Below are 25,985 nucleotides of genomic sequence, written 5' to 3'. Positions count from 1 at the left end.
GGGCAGCGTGTCTCTATTTATAAAATGAGGAGAAGTGGGCTTCTGTTGCAGCCTTACCTCCACCTAACCACCTGCATTTGCTTCGTGCCCTGCAGCTCTCCGCAGACTCTGGGGTCAGGGAGATTTCTTTGAGGAAGTTCAAGACATGGAGGCGGAACAAGCCGCATCAAAAGGCGAGCGAGCAAAGACGGCCTGTGAGCTGTTCCAAGACCGCTCAGTGCGGTGGCAACTGATCACCAATATCATGCTGACTGTCGCCATGCAGCTGTGTGGCATCAATGCAGTGAGTAGGAGACACCTTTAATTGTGTTTAATTCAATGCAGGGGCACAGCGGGCACAAACTCCCATTGGTACACACTGCAGAAAAGAATACAGACAGAAACAAACGCCCAGGCAGAAATGCTTGCATGCACACCGACAGAAACGTGCCGACACGGAGTAAACATGCACACGACAGAAACGTGGCGACACATGGAGTAACCACGCACACGACAGAAACGTGGCGACACGTGGAGTAAACATGCACACGGCAGAAACGTGGCGACACGTGGAGTAAACGCACACGGCAGAAACGTGGCGACACAGAGTAAACACTCACACGGCAGAAACGTGGCGACGCGCGGAGTGAACACGCACACGACAGAAACGTGGCGACGTGCTGAGTAAACACGCACACGACAGAAACGTGGCGACACGTGGAGTAAACACGCACACGACAGAAACGTGGCGACACGTGGAGTAAACGCACACGACAGAAACGTGGCGACACAGTAAACACTCACACGGCAGAAACGCGGCAACGCGCGGAGTGAACGCGCACACGGCAGAAACGCGGCAACGCGCACACGGCAGAAACGCGGCGACGCGCGGAGTGAACGCGCACACGGCAGAAACGCGGCGACGCGCGGAGTGAACGCGCACACGGCAGAAACGCAGCGACGCGCGGAGTGAACGCGCACACGGCAGAAACGCGGCGACGCGCGGAGTAAACGCGCACACGACAGAAACGTGGTGACACAGAGTAAACACACGACAGAAACGCGGCGACGCGCAGAGTGAACATGCACACGACAGAAACGCGGCGACGCGCAGAGTAAACACGCACACGACAGAAACGTGGCGACAGGTGGAGTAAACACGCACACTGACAGAAATGTGGTGACACGCAGAGTAAAACTGCCAGTAAATGCAGATGCACCAGGCCAAGGATAAGATGTCAAGGGTGCGTTGTCCCTGTGACGGGGTGTCTGTTGTCTCTGTGATTATGTTTGTGTTGCCTCTGTGAAGTGGAAATCTCAACACTAAGGTTGACTTGTTTTTTTTTTGTCCCTTAGATCTATTTCTATTCCTCCGAGGTATTCCAGGAAGCCGGAATTCCTGACTGGACGATACCATATGTGGTGGTGGGGGCAGGGGCCACACTGCTGCTCACGTCAGTGGTCAGTGTAAGTGCTGGGCATCGGGAGACGGGGTGGAACAAGGAGATATGGAGGATGGGCTTCACACTCTCCGCTCCAGCGCTGTCCTTCTACTAAAGCTGTTGAAATCCTTTTGTTTTGCACAGGGGTTGTTCATTGAGCGAGATGGGAGAAAGGCCTTGTTGTGGAAAGGATATGGTTTAATGACACTGTGGGCAGCTCTCCTGTGTGTCGCTCTGCCTCTGCAGGTGAGTGTGCAATCAGAGAACACAGAATGGGTAGAGATCACAGTGAGGACATTTGGTCCATTTTCACATCTTTATCAGAACAACTAATTGTCTTGCAAATTTTCTACACCATCGATTTATCCAGTTCCTTCCTGAAGACCAAACTGGAACACATCCTCTAGCAGAGTCCAGTCACACCCTGCAGAAAAAAAAATTCCCACCTGTCACTCACTCCCCTTTTTAGCTCTGATGAATGGGACAGGCACCCCCTTTCCCTCCTCCAGAACCCTCATCATTCTATATCCTTCCATTAGATCTCACCTCAACCTCCCATCCTCTCCAATTTATTCATGTAACCATAGCTTCTCATCCTAGTTTTGTTGTTTCATATGGCAGGTGTTTTTCTCTTCACTTCTAGTTGTTTTTTGTCAAAAGTTGGCTTGATTCATGAAGTGTGGTCCTGGCGAGGCAGGCACGAGAGCTGGGTTTGAATTAATCTTCGTCTGGCATCTCGTCCGCAATCGTTCCAACATGTGTGGTCCTGAGTTGAAGCACACAAGCCTCCACTCAACATCAACGTGTTGATCCTCATCCTAGTACACGCTCCTGTAAGAAGGCATGAAACTGCCAATGCTGGAAGTCTAGAGCAACACACACAATGGCAAACGGAAATGTTAACTGTTGGTTTCTCTCCACAAATGTTGCTGCATTCCTCCAGCCTTTTCTAACATCCTTCTTACAGTGTGACCACTTTCTTCAGTTGTAGGTGGACCAGTAGGCACACTGATCATAGAAAACAGAAGGATGTGCAAGAAGGAAATGTTGCATCAGGGATTTCCAACCTTTTTTATGTCATGAACCAAAGCTTTAAGCAAGGGGTCCATGGACCCCAGGTTGGATGGATTAGATTGATCTTAGAGTTGATTGTAAAGTTGGCACAACATTGTGGGCTGAAGGGCCTGTACTGAGCTGTGGTGTTCAACGTTCTGTCAAAATCAAAGTAAATTTGTTATCAAAGTACATATATGTCAGAATATACTACCTTGAGATTCATTTTCTTGCAGGTGTTCTCAGGAAAAATAAATTCCATAGAATTTATGAAAAACTATACATAAAGAATGATAATGTGCAAAAGAAGATAAATAATGCAAATAAAGTAAATAATACAAGAACGTCAGTCTTTGAAACTGAGGCTGTAAGTTGTGGAGAGTGATGTTCAGAGTTGTGGAGAGTGATGTTCAGAGTTGTGGAGAGTGATGTTCAGAGTTGTGGACGGTGATGATATAGGGTAATAACTGTTCCTAAATCTGGTGATATGGGACCTAAGTCTCCTGTACCTCTTGTCCAACAGTTGTAGCGATAAGAGGGGGACAGGATGAGCGGGTGGGGGGGCTGTCCTTGATGGATGCTGTTGTTGATACAGCTCGGAATTGTGTTTGCCTTTTCTCCATTTTCTCAGTATTCCCTGTCACTTGTAATTATTTGTCCACGCACATTCCCAAGTTATTTTATTCAATGTCGTTTCTCACCATTGAGAAGTCAGAGGTCCAAAGAGATTTGTGAGTCCCCATGCAGGAATGCCCGAAGGTAAGCCTGCAAGTTGAATCAGTGCTGAGGAAGGGATGTGCAGTGTTCGCATTCATTTCAAGAGGACTAGACTATAAAAGCAAGGATAATGCTGAGGCTCTATAAGGCATTGAAGTGTAGTGAGCAGTTTTGGGTCCCCTAAAGATGTGCTGGCATTGGAGAGGGTCCAGAGCAGGTTCGTGAGAATGATCCCAGGAGTGAAAGGTTAATGTATGACGAACATTTTATGAGTCTGAGCCTGTACTCACCGGAGTTTAGAAGAATTGGGGGCAGGAACTCATTGAAACCTATTGAATATTGAAAAGCCTAGATCAGGTGTTCCCAACCTAGTTAATGGTAGTGGCCCATGGCATAAAAAAGGTTGGGAATCTCTGGCCTACATAAGAGGGGGCATGGAGAGGATATTTCCTATTGTGGGACCAGAGGGTGCAACCACAGAATACAAGAATGGAGGAACTCACCAGGTCGGGCAGCATCCGTGGAAAAGATCGGTTGATGTTTCGGGCTGGAATCCTTTGTCAGGACTGTAGAGGGAAGGGGCAGAGGCCCTATAAAGAAGGTGGGGGGAGGGTGGGAAGGAGAAGGCTGGTAGGTTCCAGGTGAAAAACCAGTAAGGGGAAAGATAAAGGGGTGGGGGAGGGGAGGCAGGGAGGTGATGGGAAAGGTGAAGAAGGAATAGGGACTCTGCCCCCTCCCCCAGCTGCCTATCACCTCCCTCATGGTTCTCCTCCTCCTACTACCGATTGTGTTTTCCCCTATTCCTTTCCTGGTGGAAAAGGTAAAGGGCTGAAGAAGATGGAATCTGAAAAGAGAAGACAGTGGATCATGGAGTAAGGAAGGAAGGAGGAGTTCCAGAGAGAGGTGATAATAGGCAGGTGAGGAGAAGAGAAGGGGTAAGAAGGGAATGGGAAACAAAGGAAAGGGAGGAGGAGAAATTACCAGGTTAGAGAAATCAATATTCAAAGGTACGAAAGTAGAGAAGTTGTGTTGACACAAAACATTGATTAGACCATAGCTAGAGCATTGAATCTGCACCCTTCAGGAAGAATCTGAAAGGGTGCAGAAATTACTTACTAGGGTTGAATGATCTCGGAATCAAAATCAGGTTTAATATCACTGGTATATGTTGTGAAATCTGCTGTTTTGCAGCAGCTGTACATTGCAATACATAATAAAACTGGTAAATTACAATTAGAAATATATACAAAAATACTTGAATTAAATAATTAGAGCAAAAAGAGAAAAGAAAAATAGATAGTGTACATGGTCTCATAGTCCATTCAGAAATCTATTGGTGAGGGGATGAAGCTGTCCCTGAAACATTGAGTGTGCATCTTCAGGCTCCTGTTATCTCCTTCTTGATGGTGGCATGCTATAAGATCCTAATCAAAAAGTGATCATTATTCAGTTGAGAGCAAAGAAGTTGTGACATGATTTACTGGGGATAGAAGAGTCATGATGAGTTTGGCAGAGTAAGTAAAGGAACCTTGGTTTCATGTACAATGTTTCAATGACTATGAACATAAATTTATTTTTTACCCTGAATAAAGTAATTGCTTTCAGCTGGAGCAGTAATGATCTGCTTTCAAAGGTGTGGGCTTTGCAAGCTGAGAAAGCATTCTATTGCCCACCCCTAATTGCCCTTGAGAAATTGGTGGAAGTAGAATCAGTTAGGACTTAGAAGGCGTTCATTTACTGTGGAGCCTGTGCATCTTAATCTTCTGGATGAGCCTCCCATGTGGTACCTTGTTAACTGCTTTACTAAAATCTATGTAGACAACATCCACAGTTCTACCTTCATCAATCATCTTTGTAACCTCTTCCAAAAACTTAATCAAGTTAGTAAGATATCACTTTCCCTGCACAAAGCCCTGCCTTCTGTCCCTAATTAGGCCATAGTTTCCCAAATACTCAAATCTTAATCCTAGGAATTGTCTCCAAAAACCTGTCCCCACAAACCTGAGATTCACTGATCACTAATTTCTAGGATTATCCCTATTTTCCTTCTTGAATAATGGAATACCATCAACTATTTTCCAGATCTCTGGGCCCTTGGAAGATCTTGGTTCTTCCTCTTATCTCGTTAATAACTTGAGGTATATCCCATCATGTTTCCTTAAGGTGATATCTTCCCTTACGAATCTGTTGGAATTCTCTAAGGAAGTAACAGGCAGAATAGACAAAGGAGAGTCAATGAATATTGTTTACTTGATTTTCGGAAGTCCTTTGACAAGGTGCTGTACATGAGACTTAACCACCTCAATGTTTTTTAAGAGACTAATACTAACTACTTCTTTTTCTCAAAATGTCCTTACAAATTTGCATGCTGCACATTAACTTCCCTATCCTCCACATCCTTCTCCTTGGTATATACTGATGCAAAGTCCTCATTTAGGGTCTCCTCCATCCTTCACCTCCAAGCACATCTTCCCTCCTTCATCCTTGAGAGGTCCTACCTGCTTCCTGGTTATCTTCTTTCTCTTGCTATAGAAGCAAAAAAAGAGATAAATATGGCTGGTTACCCTGTCTTCAATGGTTGGTAAGATGTTGGAGTCCATTATTAAGAGTGAGGTTTCGGGGTACTTAGAAGCACATGATAAAATAGGCCAAAATCAGCATTGTTTCCTTAAGGTGATATCTTCCCTTACGAATCTGTTGGAATTCTCTAAGGAAGTAACAGGCAGAATAGACAAAGGAGAGTCAATGAATATTGTTTACTTGATTTTCAGAAGTCCTTTGACAAGGTGTTGTACATGAGGCTGCGAAACAAAATAGGTGCCCATGGTATTACAGGAAAGGCACCAGTGTGGATAGAAGATTGGCTGACTGAAGGAGGTAAAGAGTGGGAATATAGGGGGCCTTTTCTGGTTGGCTGCTAGTGAGCAATAGTGTTCCAGTGTTCATGTTATATGTTAATGATCTAGATGATGGAATTGATGGCTTTGTGAATGATAGAAAGATAGGTGAAGGGGAATGTAGTGTTGAGGAAATAGGGAGTCTGCAGAAGGACTTGGACAGATGAGGAGAATGGGCAGAGAATGAGCAGATGGAATACAGTGCAGTAAAGTGTATTGCCTGGCATGTTGGCAGAAGGAATGAAATGAAGGTGTAGACTATTTTCTAAATGGGGAGAGAACTCAGAAGTTCAAGGTGCAAAGGGATTTGGGAGGACCACTGCAGGATTCATTAAAGGCTACCCCTTAGCTCCATTCTATCACCCTTGGTTCAGTCCCTTCCCACCTACGTTGTGACACTTCTCGTGCTCTCTAACTTCCAATTCTCTGGCCTTGACCACTTACTTTTCACCATAGATGTCCAGTCCCTAAACACTTTTATCCCTCATCAGGAAGACCTTGATGCTCACTGCTTCTTTCTCAATAAAAGAACCAACCAGTTGCCCTCCACCACCACCCTCTTCTGTCTGACAGAACTGATCTTCACCCTCAACAATTTATCCTTTGGGTCCTCCCACTTTTTCCAGACTCGGGGGGGGGGGGGGGGGGTAGCCATGGTGCACCCACGGGTGTCCCAGCTATGTCTGCCTTTTCATTGGCTATGTAGAACAGTCCATGTTCCAAGCCTTCCCTAGTAATGCTCCCCAACTCTTCCTGCACTACATTGGTAACTGCATTAGTGCTGCTTCATGCACCCATTGCTGAGCTCGTCAATTTCATCAACTTTGTTTTCACCTTCAACCCTGCCCTTAAATTCTGTTGGTCCATTTCTGACACCTCCTTCCCTTTCTCAAACTTTCTGTCTCCAACTGTGGAGACAAACTGTTGTCCGACATCTTTTATAAAGCTACCAATTCCCATGGCTATCTTGTCTCCTGTAAAAATGCTTGCTGTTCTATTTTCTCAGTTCTTTCATCTCTGCCACATCTGTTCCCAGGATCAGGGTTTCCTTTCCAGAACATCAGAGATGTTTTCCTTCTTCAAAGAATGGGGTTTCCCTTCCTCTGCCATTGATGCTACCCTCATCTGCAACTCCTCCATTTCCTGGACATCTGTGCTCACCTCATCTTTCCACAGCTTTAACAGTGACAGAATTCCTCTTGTCCTTACCTATCATCCCATGAACCTCCAGATCCAAACCTTTATTTCTCTGCAACCTCTGCCATTTCCAAAGGGATCCTTCCACCAGACACGTTTACCTCCCACCCCCATCCCTCCACTTTCTTCAGAGATCACTTCTTCTGTGATTCCATTGTCCATCCATCATTAATCTCCCTGCTGACACTTATCAGCTGAAGTGCTACAACTGTCTGTTCACCTCCCACCTCACCTCCATACAGGGCCCCTAAAACAGTCCTTCCAGGTCAGGCAGCACTTCATCTGCGAACCTGCTGGGGTCATTGTATCCGGTGCTCCCAATGCGGGCTCCTCTGTCGTAAATTGAGGGACTAAAGCTGTGAAGATCCGTGCTGTACCTGAGGACCCTGTGATCTCCATCTCAGAGGCCGATATTAGGGTTGTCTCTAAAGAGAGTGTACCCTCGCAAGGCGGAAGGTCTTGTTGGAGTACCTGGTAGGGCTTTGAAAACCTGTGCCAACCAGCTAGCGGGAGTATTCAAGAACATTTTCAACCTCCACTGCTACGGGCGGAAGTTCCCACTTACTTCAAAAATGCAACAATTATACCAGTGCCTGAGAAGAATAATGTGAGCTGCCTTAATGACTATCGCCCAGTAGCACTCACATTTACAGTGATGAAATGCTTTGAGAGGTTGGTTATGACTAGACTGAACTCCTGCCTCAGCAAGGAACTGGACCCATTGCAATTTGCTATTCGCCACAATAAGTCAACAGCAGATGCAATCTCAATGGCTCTCCACACAGCTTTAGACCATATGGATAACACAAACACCTATGTCAGGATGCTGTTCATCGACTATAGCTCAGCATTTAATACCATCATTCTCACAATCCTGATTGAGAAGTTGCAGAACCTGGGCGTCTGTACCTCCCTCTGCAATTGGATCCTTGACTTCCTAACCAGAAGACCACAATCTGTGCAAATTGATGATAACATCTCCTCCTCGCTGACGATCAACACTGGTGCACTTCAGGGGTGTGTGCTTATCTCACTGCTCTACTCTCTACATACACATGACTGTGTGGCTAGGCATAGCTCAAATACCATCTATAAATTTGCTGACGATACAACCATTGCTGGTAGAATCTCAGGTGGTGACAAGAGGGCATACAGGAGTGAGGTATGCCAACTAGTGGAATGGTGCCACAGCAACAACCTGGCACTCATGTCAGTAAGACGAAAGAGCTGATTGTGGACTTCAGGAAGGGTAAGACGAAGGAGCACATACCAATCTTCATAGAGGGATCAGAAGTGGAGAGAGTGAGCAGCTTCAAGTTCCTGGGTGTCAAAATCTCTGAGGATCTAGCCTGGCCCCACATATCGATGTAGTTATTAAGAAGGTAAGATAGCCTTAGGAGATTGAAGATATTTGGCATGTCATCAAATATAGTCAAAAACTTCTTTAGTTGTACCGTGGAGGGCATTCTGACAGGCTGCATCACTGTCTGGTATGGGGGTGGGGGTGCTACTGCACAGGACTGAAAGAAGCTGCAGAGCGTTGTAAATCTAGTCAGCTCCATCTTGGTACTAGCCTATGAAGTACCCAGGACACCTTCAGGGTGCGGTGTCTCAGAAAGGCAGCGTCCATTATTAAGCAACACACCCAAAATGCTGGTGGAACGCAGCAGACCGGGCAGCATCTATAGGAAGAGGTACAGTCGATGTTTCAGGCCGGGACTCTTCGTCAGGATTAACTGAAAGAAGACGAAGGGTCTTGGCCAAAATGTCGACTGTACCTCTTCCTATAGATGCTGCCTGGCCTGCTGCATTCCACCAGCATTTTGTGTGTGTTGCTTGAATTTCCAGCATCTGCAGATTTCCTCGTGTTAGCGTCCATTATTAAAGACCTCCAGCACCCAGGGCATGCCCTTTTCTCACTGTTACCATCAGGTAGGAGGTACAGAAGCCTGAAGGCACACACTCAGCGATTCAGGAACAGCTTCTTCCCCTCTGCCATCCGATTCCTAAATGAACATTGAATCTTTGGACACTACCTCACTTTCTTTAATGTACAGTATTTCTGTTTTTGCACATTTTAAAAAAATCTATTCAATATATGTAATTGATTTGCTTGTTTATTACGATTTTTATTTTATTTATTATTTTTTTCTCTGCTTGATTATGTATTGCATTGAACTGCTGCTGCTAAGTTAACAAATTTCACGTCACATGATGATAAACCTGGTTCTGATTGTGAGCACCTCTGCTGCTCAGCATGCTGTCACCCCCACTGCACCCTCTATAATTCACCTACCAAAGAAACCGGTCTACTGATGACACCATAGCCACAGCACCCTCACTCACCTGGAGAAGAGGGATGCATACGTTAGAATGCTGCTCCTGCTCTAAGTTCAGCATTCAATACGATAATTCCCTCCAGACTTGACGGGAAGCTCAGAGTCCTCAGCCTGCACCCCACCTTGTACAGCCAGATCCTGGACTTCCTGCCAGATTGCCAGAAGGTGGTAAGGATGGGCTCCTTCACCTCTGCCCCTCTGACCTTCAACACAGGAGCCCCTCAGGGCTCTGTACTGAGTCCCCTCCTCTACCCCCTCGACACCCAGGACTGTGCTGCCACACACAGCATCAATCAGATTTGCAGATGGCACAACATTATTTCTGGTGGTAATGAGGCAGCCTACAGAGGAGGGGTTAATATCCTGACACAGTGGGGCCAAAATAACAACCTCTCCCTCAACGTCTGAAAAACAAAAGGGCTGACTGTGATCAACATCAATGGGTCTGCAGTTGAGAGGGTGAGTAGTTTCAAGCTCCTCTGTATACACATCACCAAACATCTCACCTGGACTTTACACACCGACTTGGTGGCAAAAAAAGCACAACAGCATCTCTTCCACCTCAGGTGACTGAAGAAGTTTGGCATGAGCTCCCAAATCCTTAAGACCTTCTACAGGGGCACCATTGAGAGCATCCTGACTGGCTGTATCACCACCTGGTATGGGAACTGCACCAACCTTGATCGCTGGTAACTAGAGAGTGGTACGGACAGCCCTGCACCTCTGGATGTGAGGACATTTACAGCAGCAGGTGTATAAAGATAATCAGAGACACCAGTCACCACTACTACTACTACTACTACTACTACTACTACTACTACTACTACTAATACTACTACTACTACTATGTCGACTCAGGCCTAGTCCATTCTCATATACGGATGCGAGACGTGGATACTCACCAAGACTATGCAGAAGTCTCTAGATGGTTGCTATGAACGAATGCTCCGGATGGCTCTTGATGTGAGTTGGCAACAGCACATGACGAACATTGAGCTCTATGACGACCTACCGATGCTCTCCACTAAAATCGAGGCTAGAAGACTGCAACTAGCGGGGCACTGTCTACGCCATCCCGAGCTACCTGCCAGCCTAGTCATCATATGGGAGCCCAAGCACGGGAGGATGAACTCTTGGTGCCCTCCCAAGACTATGGTGAACACACTCCTAGAAGACAGCGGCACAGCTAATGTAGATGAACTGAACACACTGATGAGGGAGAGGGAGAGGTGGCTCACCCCAACCATAAACTCCCTTCCTCTCCCCTCTTCTATTCTCCATTCCCCAGAGCCATGGTAGAAAACTTTGTCACATGGTGTGAGCAGAATTATCTGCAGCTTAATGTGAAAAAGACTAAGGAGCTGGTGGTAGACCTGAGGAGAGCTAAGGTACCGGTGACCCCTGTTTCCATCCAGGGGGTCAGTGTGGATATGGTGGAGGATTACAAATACCTGGGGATACGAATTGACAATAAACTGGACTAGTCAAAGAACATTGAGGCTGTCTACAAGAAGGGTCAGAGCCGTCTCTATTTCCTGAGGAGACTGAGGTCCTTCAACATCTGCCGGACGATGCTGAGGATGTTCTACGAGTCTGTGGCGGCCAGTGCCATCATGTTTGCTGATGTGTGCTGGGGCAGCAGGCTGAGGGTAGCAGACACCAACAGAATCAACAAACTCATTCGTAAGGCTAGTGACGTCGTGGGGATGGAACTGGACTCTCTGACGGTGGTGTCTGAAAAGAGGATGCTGTCCAAGTTGCATGCCATCTTGGACAATGTCTCCCATCCACTACATAATGGACTAGGCACAGGAGTACATTCAGCCAGAGACTCATTCCACCGAGATGCAACACAGAGCGTCATAGGAAGTCATTCCTGCCTGTGGCCATCAAACTTTACAACTCCTCCCTTGGAGGGTCAGACACCCTGAGCCAATAGACTGGTCCTGGAATTATTTCCTGGCATAATTTACATATTACTATTTAACTATTTATGGTTTTATTTCTATTTAATTATTTATGGCGCAACTGTAACGAAAACCAATTTTCCCCGGGATCAATAAAGTATGACTATGACTCTTCTGGCCCCTTACCTCTCCTCATCTACCTATCATCTCCCCTGGTGCCTTTTCTCCCACATCCACTCTTCTCTTCCATCAGATTCCTTCATCTCCAGCCCTTTGCCCTTCCTATCTACCTACCTGGCTTCCTGGCTTCGCCTATCACCTTTCAGCGATCCTCCTTCCCCTTGACCCACCTTTTCATTCTGGCTTCCTCTGCTTTCCTTTCCAGGCCTGAAATGGCAACTGTTTTGTTCATTTGCAAAGATACTGCCTGACCTGCTGAGTTCTTCTGGCAGTTTGTGTGTTATGAAAGGCTGTACCCCTTAACAATAGGTACTCCTCTTTGAGTACTGTTGGGGGGGACAGCTTACCCGGGGGAAGCGACAGTGGCCGTGCCTCCGGCACAGAGTCTGGCCCTGTAGCTCAGAAGGGTAGGGCAAGGAAGAGGAGGGCAGTTGTGATAGGGGACTCGATAGTAAGGGGGTCAGATAGGCGATTCTGTGGACGCAGTCCAGAGACCCGGATGGTAGTCTGCCTCCCTGGTGTCAGGGTCCGGGATATTTCTGATCGTGTCCAAGATATCCTGAAGTGGGAGGGTGAGGAGCCACAGGTCGTGGTACATATAGGTACCAATGACATAGGTAGGAAAAGGGATGAGGTCCTGAAAGGAGAATATAGGGAGCTAGGAAGGGAGTTCAGAAAAAGGACTTCAAAGGTAGTAATCTTGGGATTACTGCCTGTGCCACGCGACAGTGAGAGTAGGAATGCGATGAGGTGGAGGATAAATGCGTGGCTGAGGGATTGGAGCAGGGGGCAGGGATTCAAGTTTTTGGATCATTGGGATCTCTTTTGGCGCAGGCGTGACCTGTACAAAAAGGACGGGTTACACTTGAATCCTAGGGGGCCCAATATCCTGGCAGGGAGATTAGTGAGGGCTACTGAGGTGACTTTAAACTAGAATGGTTGGGGGGTGGGAATCAAATTAAAGAGGCTAGGCGTGAGGAGGTTAGTTCACAACAGGGGGATGGGAACCAGTGCAGAGAGACGGGGGGTGTAAAGTGAGGGTAGAAGCAAAAAGTACTAAGGAGAAGAGTAAAAGTGATAGGCCGACAAATCCAGGGCAAGTATTAAAAAGGGCCACTTTTCAACATAATTGTATAAGGGCTAAGAGAGTTGTAAAAGAGCACCTGAAGGCTTTGTGTGTCAATGCAAGGAGCATTCGTAATAAGGTGGATGAATTGAAAGTGCAGATTGTTATTAATGATTATGATATAGTTGGGATCACAGAGACATGACTCCAGGGTGACCAAGGATGGGAGCTCAACGTTCAGGGATATTCAATATTCAGGAGGGATAGACATGAAGGAAGGGGAGGTGGGGTGGCGTTGCTGGTTAAAGAAGAGATTAACGCAATAGAAAGGAAGGACATAAGCCGGGAAGATGTGGAATCGATATGGGTAGAGCTGCGTAACACTAAGGGGCAGAAGACGCTGGTGGGAGTTGTGTACAGGCCACCTAATAGTAGTAGTGAGGTTGGAGATGGTATTAAACAGGAAATTAGAAATGTGTGAAATAAAGGAACAGCAGTTATAATGGGTGACTTCAATCTACATGTAGATTGGGTGAACCAAATTGGTAAAGGTGCTGAGGAAGAGGATTTCTTGGAATGTATGCGGGATGGTTTTTTGAACCAACATGTCGAGGAACCAACTAGAGAGCAGGCTATTCTGGACTGGGTTTTGAGCAATGAGGAAGGGTTAATTAGCAATCTTGTCGTGAGAGGCCCCTTGGGTAAGAGTGACCATAATATGGTGGAATTCTTCATTAAGATGGAGAGTGACATAGTTAATTCAGAAACAAAGGTTCTGAACTTAAAGAGGGGTAACTTTGAAGGTATGAGACGTGAATTAGCTAAGATAGACTGGCAAATGACACTTAAAGGATTGACGGTGGATATGCAATGGCAAGCATTTAAAGGTTGCATGGATGAACTACAACAATTGTTCATCCCAGTTTGGCAAAAGAATAAATCAAGGAAGGTAGTGCACCCGTGGCTGACAAGAGAAATTAGGGATAGTATCAATTCCAAAGAAGAAGCATACAAATTAGCCAGAGAAAGTGGCTCACCTGAGGACTGGGAGAAATTCAGAGTTCAGCAGAGGAGGACAAAGGGCTTAATTAGGAAGGGGAAAAAAGATTATGAGAGAAGACTGGCAGGGAACATAAAAACTGACTGTAAAAGCTTTTATAGGTGTGTAAAAAGGAAAAGACTGGTAAAGACAAATGTAGGTCCCCTACAGACAGAAACAGGTGAATTGATTATGGGGAGCAAGGACATGGCAGGTCAATTGAATAATTACTTTGGTTCTGTCTTCACTAAGGAGGACATAAATAATATTCCAGAAATAGTAGGGGACAGAGGGTCCAGTGAGATGGAGGAACTGAGCGAAATACTTGTTAGTAGGGAAGTGGTGTTAGGTAAATTGAAGGGATTGAAGGCAGATAAATCCCCAGGGCCAGATGGTCTGCATCCTAGAGTGCTTAAGGAAGTAGCCCAAGAAATAGTGGATGCATTCGTGATAATTTTTCAAAACTCGTTAGATTCTGGACTAGTTCCTGAGGATTGGAGGGTGGCTAATGTAACCCCACTTTTTAAAAGAGGAGGGAGAGAGAAACCGGGGAATTATAGACCGGTTAGCCTAACGTCAGTGGTGGGGAAACTGCTGGAGTCAGTTATCAAAGGTGTGATAACAGCACATTTGGAAAGCGGTGAAATCATCGGACAAAGTCAACATGGATTTGTGAAAGGAAAATCATGTCTGACGAATCTCACAGATTTTTTTGAGGATGTAACTAGTAGAGCGGATAGGGGAGAACCAGTGGATGTGGTATATTTGGATTTTCAAAAGGCTTTTGACAAGGTCCCACACAGGAGATTAGTGTGCAAACTTAAAGCACATGGTATTGGGGGTAAGGTATTGATGTGGATGGAGAATTGGTTAGCAGACAGGAAGCAAAGAGTGAGAATAAACGGGACCTTTTCAGAATGGCAGGCGGTGACTAGTGGGGTACCGCAAGGCTCAGTGCTGGGACTCCAGTTGTTTACAATATAAATGACTTGGATGAGGGAATTAAATGCAGCATCTCCAAGTTTGCGGATGACACGAAGCTGGGTGGCAGTGTTAGCTGTGAGGAGGATGCTAAGAGGATGCAGAGTGACTTGGATAGGTTGGGTGAGTGGGCAAATTCATGGCAGATGCAATTTAATGTGGATAAATGTGAAGTTATCCACTTTGGTGGCAAAAATAGGAAAACAGATTATTATCTGAATGGTGGCTGATTAGGAAAAGGGGAGGTGCAACGAGACCTGGGTGTCATTATACACCAGTCATTGAAAGTGGGCATGTAGGTACAGCAGGCGGTGAAAAAGGCGAATGGTATGCTGGCATTTATAGCGAGAGGATTCGAGTACAGGAGCAGGGAGGTACTACTGCAGTTGTACAAGGCCTTGGTGAGACCACACCTGGAGTATTGTGTGCAGTTTTGGTCCCCTAATCTGAGGAAAGACATCCTTGCCATAGAGGGAGTACAAAGAAGGTTCACCAGATTGATTCCTGGGATGGCAGGACTTTCATATGAAGAAAGACTGGATGAACTAGGCTTGTACTCATTGGAATTTAGAAGATTGAGGGGGGATCTGATTGAAACGTATAAAATCCTAAAGGGATTGGACAGGCTAGATGCAGGAAGATTGTTCCCGATGTTGGGGAAGTCCAGAACAAGGAGTCACAGTTTGAGGATAAAGGGGAAGCCTTTTAGGACTGAGATTAGGAAAAACTTCTTCACTCAGAGAGTGGTGAATCTGTGGAATTCTCTGCCACAGGAAGCAGTTGAGGCCAGTACATTGGCTATATTTAAGAGGGAGTTAGATATGGCCTTTGTGGCTACGGGGATCAGGGAGTATGGAGGGAAGGCTGGGGCAGGGTTCTGAGTTGGATGATCAGCCATGATCATAATAAATGGCGGTGCAGGCTCGAAGGGCTGAATGGCCTACTCCTGCACCTATTTTCTATGTTTCTATGAAGGAAGGCAAATACTATGTGAGCATTCACTTCCAGAGGACTATCATATAAAATCAAGGATGTACTACTGAGGTTTTATAAGCTGCTGGTAAGATCATACTTGGAGTATCGTGAACAGTATTGGGTCCCTTATTGGAATTAGAATTTTTTTATCCATCTCACAACATGAGGGAGTAAAAATCATTATGTTACGTCCCTGTTGCTAAGGAAGGGAAATGTGGGAGGATGTTGCCCAAACACTAAGAATGTATACAGAATTGTTTTGTATACATGTATGTACAGTCAGATATATAATCAGATCAATGTGTATTGATAAATCTGATGGCCTGGTGAAAGAAGCTGTCCTGGAGCCCGTTGGTCCTGGCCTTAATGGTGTGGTACTGTTGGCCAGACAGAAGCAGCTGAAACAGTTCGTGGTTGGTGTAGCTGGAGTTCCTGATGATCCTCTGGGCCCTTTTTGCACACTTCCTGCTCTAAATGTCCTGAATAGAGGAAAGTTCAAATCCACAGATTCTCTGGGTTGTCTGCGATTGAGGGCAGATAGTTCCTGTACCAGGCATTGGCACAGCCAGTCAGGATGCTCTTGATGGATTATGCCCCTGTAGAAAGTCCTGAGGATTTGGGGACTCATGCCAAGCTTCTTCAACCATCTGAGGTGAAAGAGTTGCTGTTGTGCTTTTTTCACCACACAGCCGGTATGTACAGTCCAGGTGAGATCCTCGGTAATGTGTATGCCGAGGAATTTGAAACTACTCACCCTCTAAACTACAATACCCTTTAAGGTCAATAGGGGCTAGCCTGTCTCTGTTCTTCCTGTAATCCACGACCAACTCCTTCATTTTTTTGACAATGAGGGGGGTTGTTTTCTTGGTCCCACTGTGTCAGGATGCTGACTTCTCCACTGTAGGCTGTCTCATCATTGTTGGAAATAAGGCCCATCAGTGCCGTACCATCTGCAAATTTGATCAGCAGATTGGAGCTGCGCATGGCAACACAGTCGTGGGTGTATAGGGAGTAGAGGAAGGGGCTCAGGACACAACCCTGGGGGGGCTCTGTTGTTCAAGATCAAAGGGGCAGAGGTGAGGGAGCTCATCGTTAGCACCTGTCTGCGATGGAACAGGAAGTCTGGGATCCAGCTGCACAAGGTGGGGTGCTGGCCAAGGACTCTGAGCTTCCTGTCGAGCCTGGGGGGAATTATGGTGTTGAATGCTGAACTGTAGTCCAAGAACAGCATTCTAACGTATGCATCCCTCTTCTCCAGGTGAGTGAGGATTGTGTCTAGTGCTGTGGCTATGGCATCGTTGGTTGTATCAGTAGGTGAATTGTAGGGGTCCGGTGTAGGTGGTAGCAAGCTGCAGATGTAGTCCTTGACCAGCCTGCCAAAGAAAGGAATGCTGGCATTGGAGAGGGTCCAGAGGAGGTGGATGAGAATGATCCTGGGAATGAAAGGGTTAATGTAAGAGGAGCGTTTGATGGCTTTGGACCTATACTAGTTAGAGTTTATAAGAATAAGAAGGTGCGGGGGGGGGGGGGGAGGAATCTAATTGAAGCCTATTGATAGGCCTAGAAGTGGATGTGGAAAGGATGGTTCCAGTAGTGAGGCCACACCCTCAGAATATAAATACTGTACGTCCCTTTTAATCAGAGATGAGGAGGAATTTCTTTAGCCAGAGGGTGGTGAACCTGTGGTATTGCAGTAAAGACCATGTCATTGAGTATATTTAAAATAGGGGTGATATGTTCTTCATTACTAAGGGTGTCAAAGGTCATGGGGCAAAGACAGGAGAACGGTGTTGAGTGGGAATAAAAAAATCAGCTATGATCAGGCAGAGCAGAGTTGATGGGCCAAATAGCCAAATTCTGCTCCTACTTTTTATGCAATCAGTAACTACTTGAGACAAAGTAACGTGCAGGATAGTGCTATTGAGTGATTTTTCTGTTTTTTTCCAGCATCAGTTCACCTGGTTGCCGTACTGCAGCGTATTCCTCATTTTTGCCTACATTTTCAGTTATGGCATTGGTCCAGGTGAGTTCAGGCAAAAGGCAGCAGGGCGGGTGTGGGAAGAGGAATGACTATAGAGCAATGTTCTCTCTAATTTTTAATAGTGTGCGCAAAAATCTTACGTTGTGCAAATTTTTTTCCTGTGACAAAAGTATATGCGCACTGAATGCACACATGGCACAGTTTACGTAGGTTTACAAAATATTTGACATAAAACTGCACAGAATAACAGCAAAATAACATATATATTTAAGTCACTCAGTTTTTTATTCTCTCTCCTGTCTTTGGCATTTACCCATTCTTTGTAAACTCTATCTAGACTAATAGAACTTCCATCCAATTGATAGCTTTTGATTCTCATTAACATATCCAAATGACATTCGCCTAAACGGTTTCTCAGCTTGTTTTTCAGTTGATTCATTAGGCTAAAACCTCACTCACAGTCCGCACTAGATGCAAGAAAGGTTCCCCCAATGTCCATCAACTGTGCAAGGTCGCAAAACTGTTTATTTTGAAGTACAAATGACACCATTTGAGCAAAGTTTGAAATTAGTTTGGGTTTAATTTTTTCTTGCATGGAAAATTTGAAATCATTAAACTGTCTAACTATTACAGTATTTTCAGCTAGAAAATCATGATATTTTAGACATAAGGCATTAACTTGTTCATTGCCAAATGTGAGTCACAATCTGCAATTGTGGAGAAGTCAAAAGCTGACCATTCTTATACCTCATCTTCAGGAAACCTTTCTTCTAAATGAACACAAAGACTATTCATAAAAGTCAACAGCGAACTTAACCGTATAACCATATAACAATTACAGCACGGAAATGGGCCATCTCGGCCCTTCTAGTCTGTGCCAAACTCTTAGTCTCACCTAGTCCCACCGACCTGCACTCAGCCCATAACCCTCCATTCCTTTCCTGTCCATATATCTGTACAATTTAACTTTAAACAACAACATCGAACCTGCCTCAACCACTTCTGCTGCAAGCTCATTCCACACAGCTACCACTCTCTGAGTAAAGAAGTCCCCCCTCATGTTACCCCTAAACTTTTGCCCTTTAACTCTCACCTCACGTACTCTTTTTTGAATCTCCCCCATTCTCAATGGAAAAAGCCTATCCACGTCAACTCTATCAATCCCCCTCATAATTTTAAACACCTCTATCAAGTCCCCCCCCCTCAACCTTCTACGCGCCAAAGAATAAAGACCTAACTTGTTCAACCTTTCTCTGTAACTTAGGAGATGAAACCCAGGCAACGTTTTCGTAAACCTCCTCTGCACTCTCTCAATTTTATTGACATCTTTCCTATAATTCAGTGACCAGAACTGTACACAATACTCCAAATTTGGCCTTACCAATTCCTTATACAATTTCAACATTATATCCCAACTCCTATACTCAATGCTCTGATTAATAAAGGCCAGCATACCAAAAGCTTTCTTCACCACCCTATCCACGTGAGATTCCACCTTCAGGGAACTATGCACCATTATTCCTAGATCCCTCTGTTCTACTGCATTCTTCAATGCCCTACCATTTACCATGTATGTCCTATTTTGATTAATCCTACCAAAATATAGCACCTCACATTTATCAGCATTAAACTCCATCTGCCATCTTTCAGCCCATTCTTCTAACTGGCTTAAATCTCTCTGCAAGCTTTGAAAACCTACTTCATTATCCACAACTCCACCTATCTTAGTATCATCTGCATACTTTCTAATCCAATTTACCACCCCATCATCCAGATCATTAATATATATGACAAACAACATTGGACCCAATACAGATCCCTGAGGCACACTGCTACACACCATCCTCCAATCTGACAAACAGTTATCCACCACTACTCTCAGGCATCTCCCATCCAGCCACTGCTGAATCCATTTTACTACTTCGATATTAATGCCTAACGATTGAACCTTCCTAACTAATCTTCCGTGTGGAACCTTGTCAAAGGCCTTACTGAAGTCCAAATAGACAACATCCACCGCTTTACCCTCGTCAACTTTCTTAGTAACCTCATCAAAAAATTCAATAAGATTTGTCAAACATGACCTTCCACGCACAAATCCATGTTGACTGTTCCTAATCAGACCCTGTCTATCCAGATAATTATATATACCATCTCTAAGAATACTTTCCATCAATTTACCCACCACTGACATCAAACTTACAGGCCGATAATTGCTAGGTTTACTCTTAGAACCCTTTTTAAACAATGGAACCACATGAGCAATATGCCAATCCTCCGGCACCATCCCCGTTTCTAATGACATTTGAAATATTTCTGTCAGAGCCCCTGCTATTTCCACACTAACTTCCCTCAAGGTCCTAGGGAATATGTTTTCCGGACCCGGAGACTTATCCACTTTTATATTCCTTAAAAGTGCCAGTACTTCCTCTTCTTTAATCGTCATACTTTCCATAACTACCTTCTTGTTTCCTTTACCTTACACAATTCAATATCCTTCTCATTAGTGAATACTGAAGAAAAGAAATTGTTCAAAATCTCCCCCATCTCTTTTTGCTCCACACATATCCGTCCACTCTGATTCTCTAAGGGACCAATTTTATCCCTCACTATCCTTTTGCTATTAACGTAACTGTAGAAACCCTTTAGATTTATTTTCACCTTACTTGCTAAAGCAGCCTCGTATCTTCTTTTAGCTTTTCTAATTTCTTTCTTAAGATTTTTTTTACATTCTTTATATTCCTCGAGCACCTCATTAACTCCAAGCTGCCTATATTTATTGAAGATCCCTCTCTTTTTCCGAACCAAGTTTCCAATATCCCTTGAAAACCATGGCTCTCTCAAACTTTTAACCTTTCCTTTCAACCTAACAGGAACATAAAAATCCTGCACCCTCAAAATTTCACCTTTAAATGACCTCCATTTCTCTATTACATCCTTCCCATAAAACAAATTGTCCCAATCCACTCCTTCTAAATCCTTTTGCATCTCCTCAAAGTTAGCCTTTCTCCAATCAAAAATCTCAACCCTGGGTCCAGTCCTATCCTTCTCCATAGTTATATTGAAACTAATAGCATTGTGATCACTGGACCCGAACTGCTCCCCAACACATACCTCCGTCACCTGACCTATCTCATTCTCTAACAGGAGATCCAACACTGCCCCTTCTCTAGTTGGTACCTCTTTGTATTGCTGCAAAAAACTATCTTGCACACATTAGACAAACTCCAAACCATCCAGCCCTTTTACAGAATGGGCTTCCCAGTCAATGTGTGGAAAATTAAAATCTCCCACAATCACAACCTTGTGCTTACTGCAGATATCTGCTACCTCCTTACAAATTTGCTCCTCCAGTTCTTGGTCCCCATTAGGTGGTCTATAATACACCCACAGAAGCATCACAACACCTTTTCCATTCCTCAATTCCGCCCGAACAGCCTCCCTAGATGAGTCCACTAATCTATCCTGCCAGAGCACCGCTGTTATATTTTCTCTGACAAGCAATGCAACACCTCCCCCTCTTGCCCCTCCTATTCTATCACACCTGAAGCAACGAAATCCTGGAATACTTAGTTGCCAATCACACCCCTCCTGCAACCACGTTTCACTAACAGCTACAATATCATATTTCCAGGTATCAATCCATGCTCTAAGCTCATCCACCTTTCTTACAATGTTCCTCGCATTAAAATAGATGCATTTAAGAAACTCTCCACCTCTTACTCTCTGTTTATCCCTAATGGTGCAAGCAACTTTGTTATCTTTTTCTTCCTTGTCCCCTACATCTTTGGTCTGAGTGCTCCTGATCTCTGTCCCCTGCCTATCCTCCCTCACACACCGCCTACCTGCCTTCTCCATTTGTGAACTAACCTCCCCTCTCCTTGTCTCCTTAATTTGATTCCCTCCCCCCAACCATTCTAGTTTAAAGTCATCTCAGTAGCCCTCGCAAATCTCCCCGCCAGGATATTGTTCCCCCTGGGATCCAAGTGTAACCCGTCCTTTTTGTATCTACTTGTATCTACTGCGATGTTTTCTTCATGTTGTTGGCTTAGCAAAACTTTAACTTTGTCACTCCACAAAACATTGTTTCCCAGGTACTGTTTTCTTATCTTGTTAATTTTGCCTCGCGCAAAATGGAAGCGAATCAATCGGTGTCAGGCCACTCTTCTGCAGAATCTTGCACAGTGCAGCCAGTCCATCAAAGACGTCACTTAAAACCTGTAAAGCTACTTTGTATGTGATGTTTATCAAATTCTTATGACAGTATTTAGCCACAGGATCATTTGACTGATCTTTTTCAATAAAAACTTAGTAAGCTATCAACAGGATTTGAAACAGATCTTTGTAAATTTTACGATATGAACACTGTCCACCAAAGATGGCTGCTGCCGTGATGCAGCTGTACAAATCGGAACAGGAAAGGTGAGGTGACGTAAATTAGTGACATGCACTGTGGTATTTGAAAAACTGACTAACTAGTTAACAGAAACATTTAGCTAAAGGATTATTTTCAATAATTATTAATTACTACATTATTTTAGGTAACTAACTTTTTGTGCGCACATTAATTTCCTGTGTGCACTGGTTGAAAAACGTGTGTGCGCGCGCAGCTTAGCGGGAACATAGCTATTGAGTCTCAGCACTGCCAAGTCACTGTGACGGTCTATACTGATGCTACAATTGCTTGCCTTTCCAGCGGGTGTGACTGCAATCATTCCCTTCGAAATCTTTACTCAGCCATACCGGCCTGTTGCCTTCATGATTAATGGCTCCTTCCAGTGGCTAGGACTCGTCCTCATGGGAATGATCTTCCCGTATATTGTGGTAAGTAAGTACAGTCATAGAGAAACCCTGGGAAAGGAAGGCTGCTCAGTCTAATTCCCGTGGTATCTACTATTGTTCTTCAGCTCTGTTTGGTAATTCACGTACTCCACTGATGACCCGTAACACCTTCCATTGCTTTGGCATAGTTATAGAGACATAGGACTCTGGAGCAAAGAAACTGACTCTTCAGCCCATCTAGCCCATGCCAGCCTAGAACCATCTCCCTACATCTGGGACATGGCTCTCCACACCTCTTTTGTCCAGGACCCTATTTAAATGCTACGATTGAACCCACATCTACAACTTCTGCTGGCAGCTTGTTTCACACTCACACCACCTCTGAGTGAAGATGTTCCCCTCAAATTCTCCTTAAGTACTTCATCTTTCCTCCTCAACCTACAACCTCTGGTGCAACACATACAAAATGCTGGAGGATCTCAGCAGGTCAGGCAGCGTCTCTGGAGATGAATAAACAGTCGACGTTTCAGGCTGAGAACCTTCTTCAGGACTGGAAAGGAAGGGGGAAGATACCAGTATAAAGGTGGGGGGAGGGGAAGAAGGACTAGCTGGAAGACAGGTGGGTGGAAAAGATAAAGGGCTGGAAAAGAAGGAATCTGATAGGAGAGGAGAGTGGATTATGGGAGGGAAAAAGGAGGGACACCAGGGGGAGGTGATAGGCAGGGGAGGAGAAGGGGGAGGAGAAGAGGTGGGAGGCCAAAGCAGGGAATAAAAGAAGAGGGAAGGGAGAGGGATACCGGAAGAGAAATCAGTGTTCATACCATTAGGTTGGAGGCTATCTAGATGGAATATGAGGCATTCCTCCTCTATCCTGAGAGTGGCTTCATCATGGCAAAAGAGGAATCCATGGTCCGATATGTCGGAATGGAATGGGGATATGAATTAAAATCATTGGCCACCAGGAAATTCTCCTTTTGGCAGGTGGAGCAGAGGTGTTCAACAATGTGGTTCCTCAGTTTATGTCAGGTCTCACCAATGTAGAGGAGGCTGCATTGGGAGCACTGGATACAATAGACAACCCCTGCAGATTCACAGGTGAAGTGTTGCCTCACCTGAAAGGGCTGTTAGTGGCCCAAAAAGGAGTTAAAGGTATAGCATTTCTGTCACTTGCAGGGATCTATGCCTGAGGGAGATTGGTAGGGAGGGATAAATAGTTATGGAGATCACAGAGGCAGCGATCCCTGCACAAAGCTGAGAGTGGGGAGGGGAGGGAATGATGTGCTCGGTGGTGAAATCCTGTTGAAGATGGTTGAGGTTGCAGAGAGTAGTGTGTTGGATGTGGAGGCTCATGGGGTGGTAGATGAAGACGAGAGGAACTCTATCCCTGTTTAGGCAGCAGGAAGATGGGGGCGAGCGCGGAAGTCTGGGAAATGGGGGAGATGTGGTGAGGGCAGCATCAATGGTGGAGAAAGGGAAACCCAGTTGCAGAGAAGGAGGACAACTCTGATGTCCTGGAAAGGAAAGCCTCATCCTGGGAACAGATGCGGCGGAGACAAAGGAACTGAGAGAAGGGAATAGCGTTTTTACAGGAAACAGGGTAGAAAGAGGTATAGTAAAGATATATCTCTAGTTCTAGTTTCACTCAGCCTGAGGGGTAAAAGCCTGCATGCACTCACAGTATCTATAATCCTCATAAATATGTTTACTTCTAGAATATCCTCCCTCATTCTCCTGTGCTCCAGTGAATTAAGTTCCCTTTCCCTATAACTCAGGTCCTCAAGACCAGGCAACACCCTTGTGAATTTTGTCTGCTCTCTTTCAAGCTTATTGACATTTTTCCTGTTTGTGGTAGGTAGGCAGGTGACCAGACCTGCAAATTCAGCCTCACCAACATCTTAAACAATTTCAAAATAACATCTCAACTCTTGTGTTCAGTGTCCTGATTTATGAAGGCCAATATGCCCAAAGCTCTCTTCAAGATCCCATCTACCTGTGATGCCACTTACAAGGAATTATAGATCTGTATTCCCAGATCCCTCTGTTCTTTCTACTGCACACCTCCACCTCAGTAGCCGACAATTTACTGTGTAAGTCTTATCCTGTTTGATCCTCCCTAAGTGCAACCCTCACAGTTGTCTATGTTAAACTCCATCTAACATTTTTCAGCCCATTTTCCCATTTGGTCTATATCATGCTTCAAGCTTGAATAATTGTGCTTGCTACTCTCCAAGCCCCCAAGCTTGGTGATATCTGCAAATTTGCTGATCCAGTTTACCACATTATTAGTTGAATCATTAATATAGATGGTGAACAACAATGGACCTAGCACCTATCCCTGTGGCACAACACTAATTATAAGCCTCCAGTCGGAGGGACAACTGTTTACTATCACAGGCTAGCTTCTGCTAAGTCAAAATTGAATCCAATTCACTAGTTCATCCTGAATGCTAAGCGACTTAACCTTCTGGACCTGCCTCCCATGCAGGACTTTGTCAAAGGCCTTGTAGATAACATCCACCACCTTTCCTTTACCAACCTTCTTGGTAATCTCCTCAAAAAAACACTATAAGATCGGTTAGACATTGACCTACCTTGCAAAAAGCTACGTTGACTATTTCTAATCAGACCCTGTCTGTCCAAGTACTTACAGACAGAATGCTATCCTTTAGAATACCTAAAGTAGAAAGATCAGAGGGATCTGGGAATATAGATCTATAATTCCTTGTAAGTGGCATCACAGGTAGATGGGATCTTAAAGAGAGCTTTGGGCACATTGGCCTTCATAAATCAGGACATTGAACACAAGAGTTGAGATGTTATTTTGAAATTGTTTAATACTTATGACTGATGTCAGGCTCACCCTTCTGTGATACTGCTATCTAAAACATGGAAACAAGTTTATTTTGGCTAAACAAGTCCAAGCCGAGTTTATGCCCACTGGTGTTTCCTTCTTCGCCAATCCCTGTTAATATATCATTTATATGCTTTGCCCCATGTGCTTATTTGCATTTCTATTGGTCACCCTAATGATGCTTTGTGGTTGTGAAATCTATTACTAATTGTTTCCCTGGTGAAGAATTGCTTTTGAATTTATAGTTGGATGTGTTAGTGATTCTCCTTCCCTTTCTCCCATGGTCCACTCTCCTCTGCTATCAAATTCCTTCTTCTTCAGCCCTTTACCTTTTCCACCTATCACGTCCCAGCTTCTCACTTCGAGCCCACTCCCCCACTCACCCACCTACCTACCCCCTCTCACCTATCGCCTGCCAGCTTGTACTCCATCCCTTCTACACATCTTCTTTTTCTGGTTTCTGCCCCCTTCCTTCAGTCCCATGAAGGGTCTCAGCCCAAAATGTTGACAGTTTATTCCTCCCCATAGATGCTGCCTGACCTGTTGAGTTCCTCCAGCATTTTGTTTGTGTTGGTCTGGATTTTCAGCATCTGCAGAAT

The 25,985-nt window shown here is 44.9% G+C and overlaps 1 protein-coding gene across 2 annotated transcripts in view; it reads left to right on the top strand.

Moving 5' to 3' along the window:
- Window positions 1–25,985, top strand: part of slc2a11l (solute carrier family 2 member 11, like) — a 64,944-nt gene that overhangs the window by 36,057 nt on the left and 2,902 nt on the right. For both annotated transcript variants that reach the window (XM_072242838.1, XM_072242839.1), the window contains exons 7-11: window positions 96–283; window positions 1,336–1,446; window positions 1,566–1,667; window positions 17,720–17,795; window positions 22,450–22,577. In XM_072242838.1, the coding sequence (XP_072098939.1) occupies window positions 96–283; window positions 1,336–1,446; window positions 1,566–1,667; window positions 17,720–17,795; window positions 22,450–22,577 (605 nt within the window). The remainder of the gene's footprint in view (window positions 1–95; window positions 284–1,335; window positions 1,447–1,565; window positions 1,668–17,719; window positions 17,796–22,449; window positions 22,578–25,985) is intronic.

This window comes from Mobula birostris, chromosome 25, assembly GCF_030028105.1.
Source record: "Mobula birostris isolate sMobBir1 chromosome 25, sMobBir1.hap1, whole genome shotgun sequence".
Classification (NCBI taxonomy): domain Eukaryota; kingdom Metazoa; phylum Chordata; class Chondrichthyes; order Myliobatiformes; family Myliobatidae; genus Mobula; species Mobula birostris.
The sequence above is the reverse complement of the archived record's forward strand: the minus strand, read 5'-3'. Positions and strand labels throughout refer to the sequence as shown.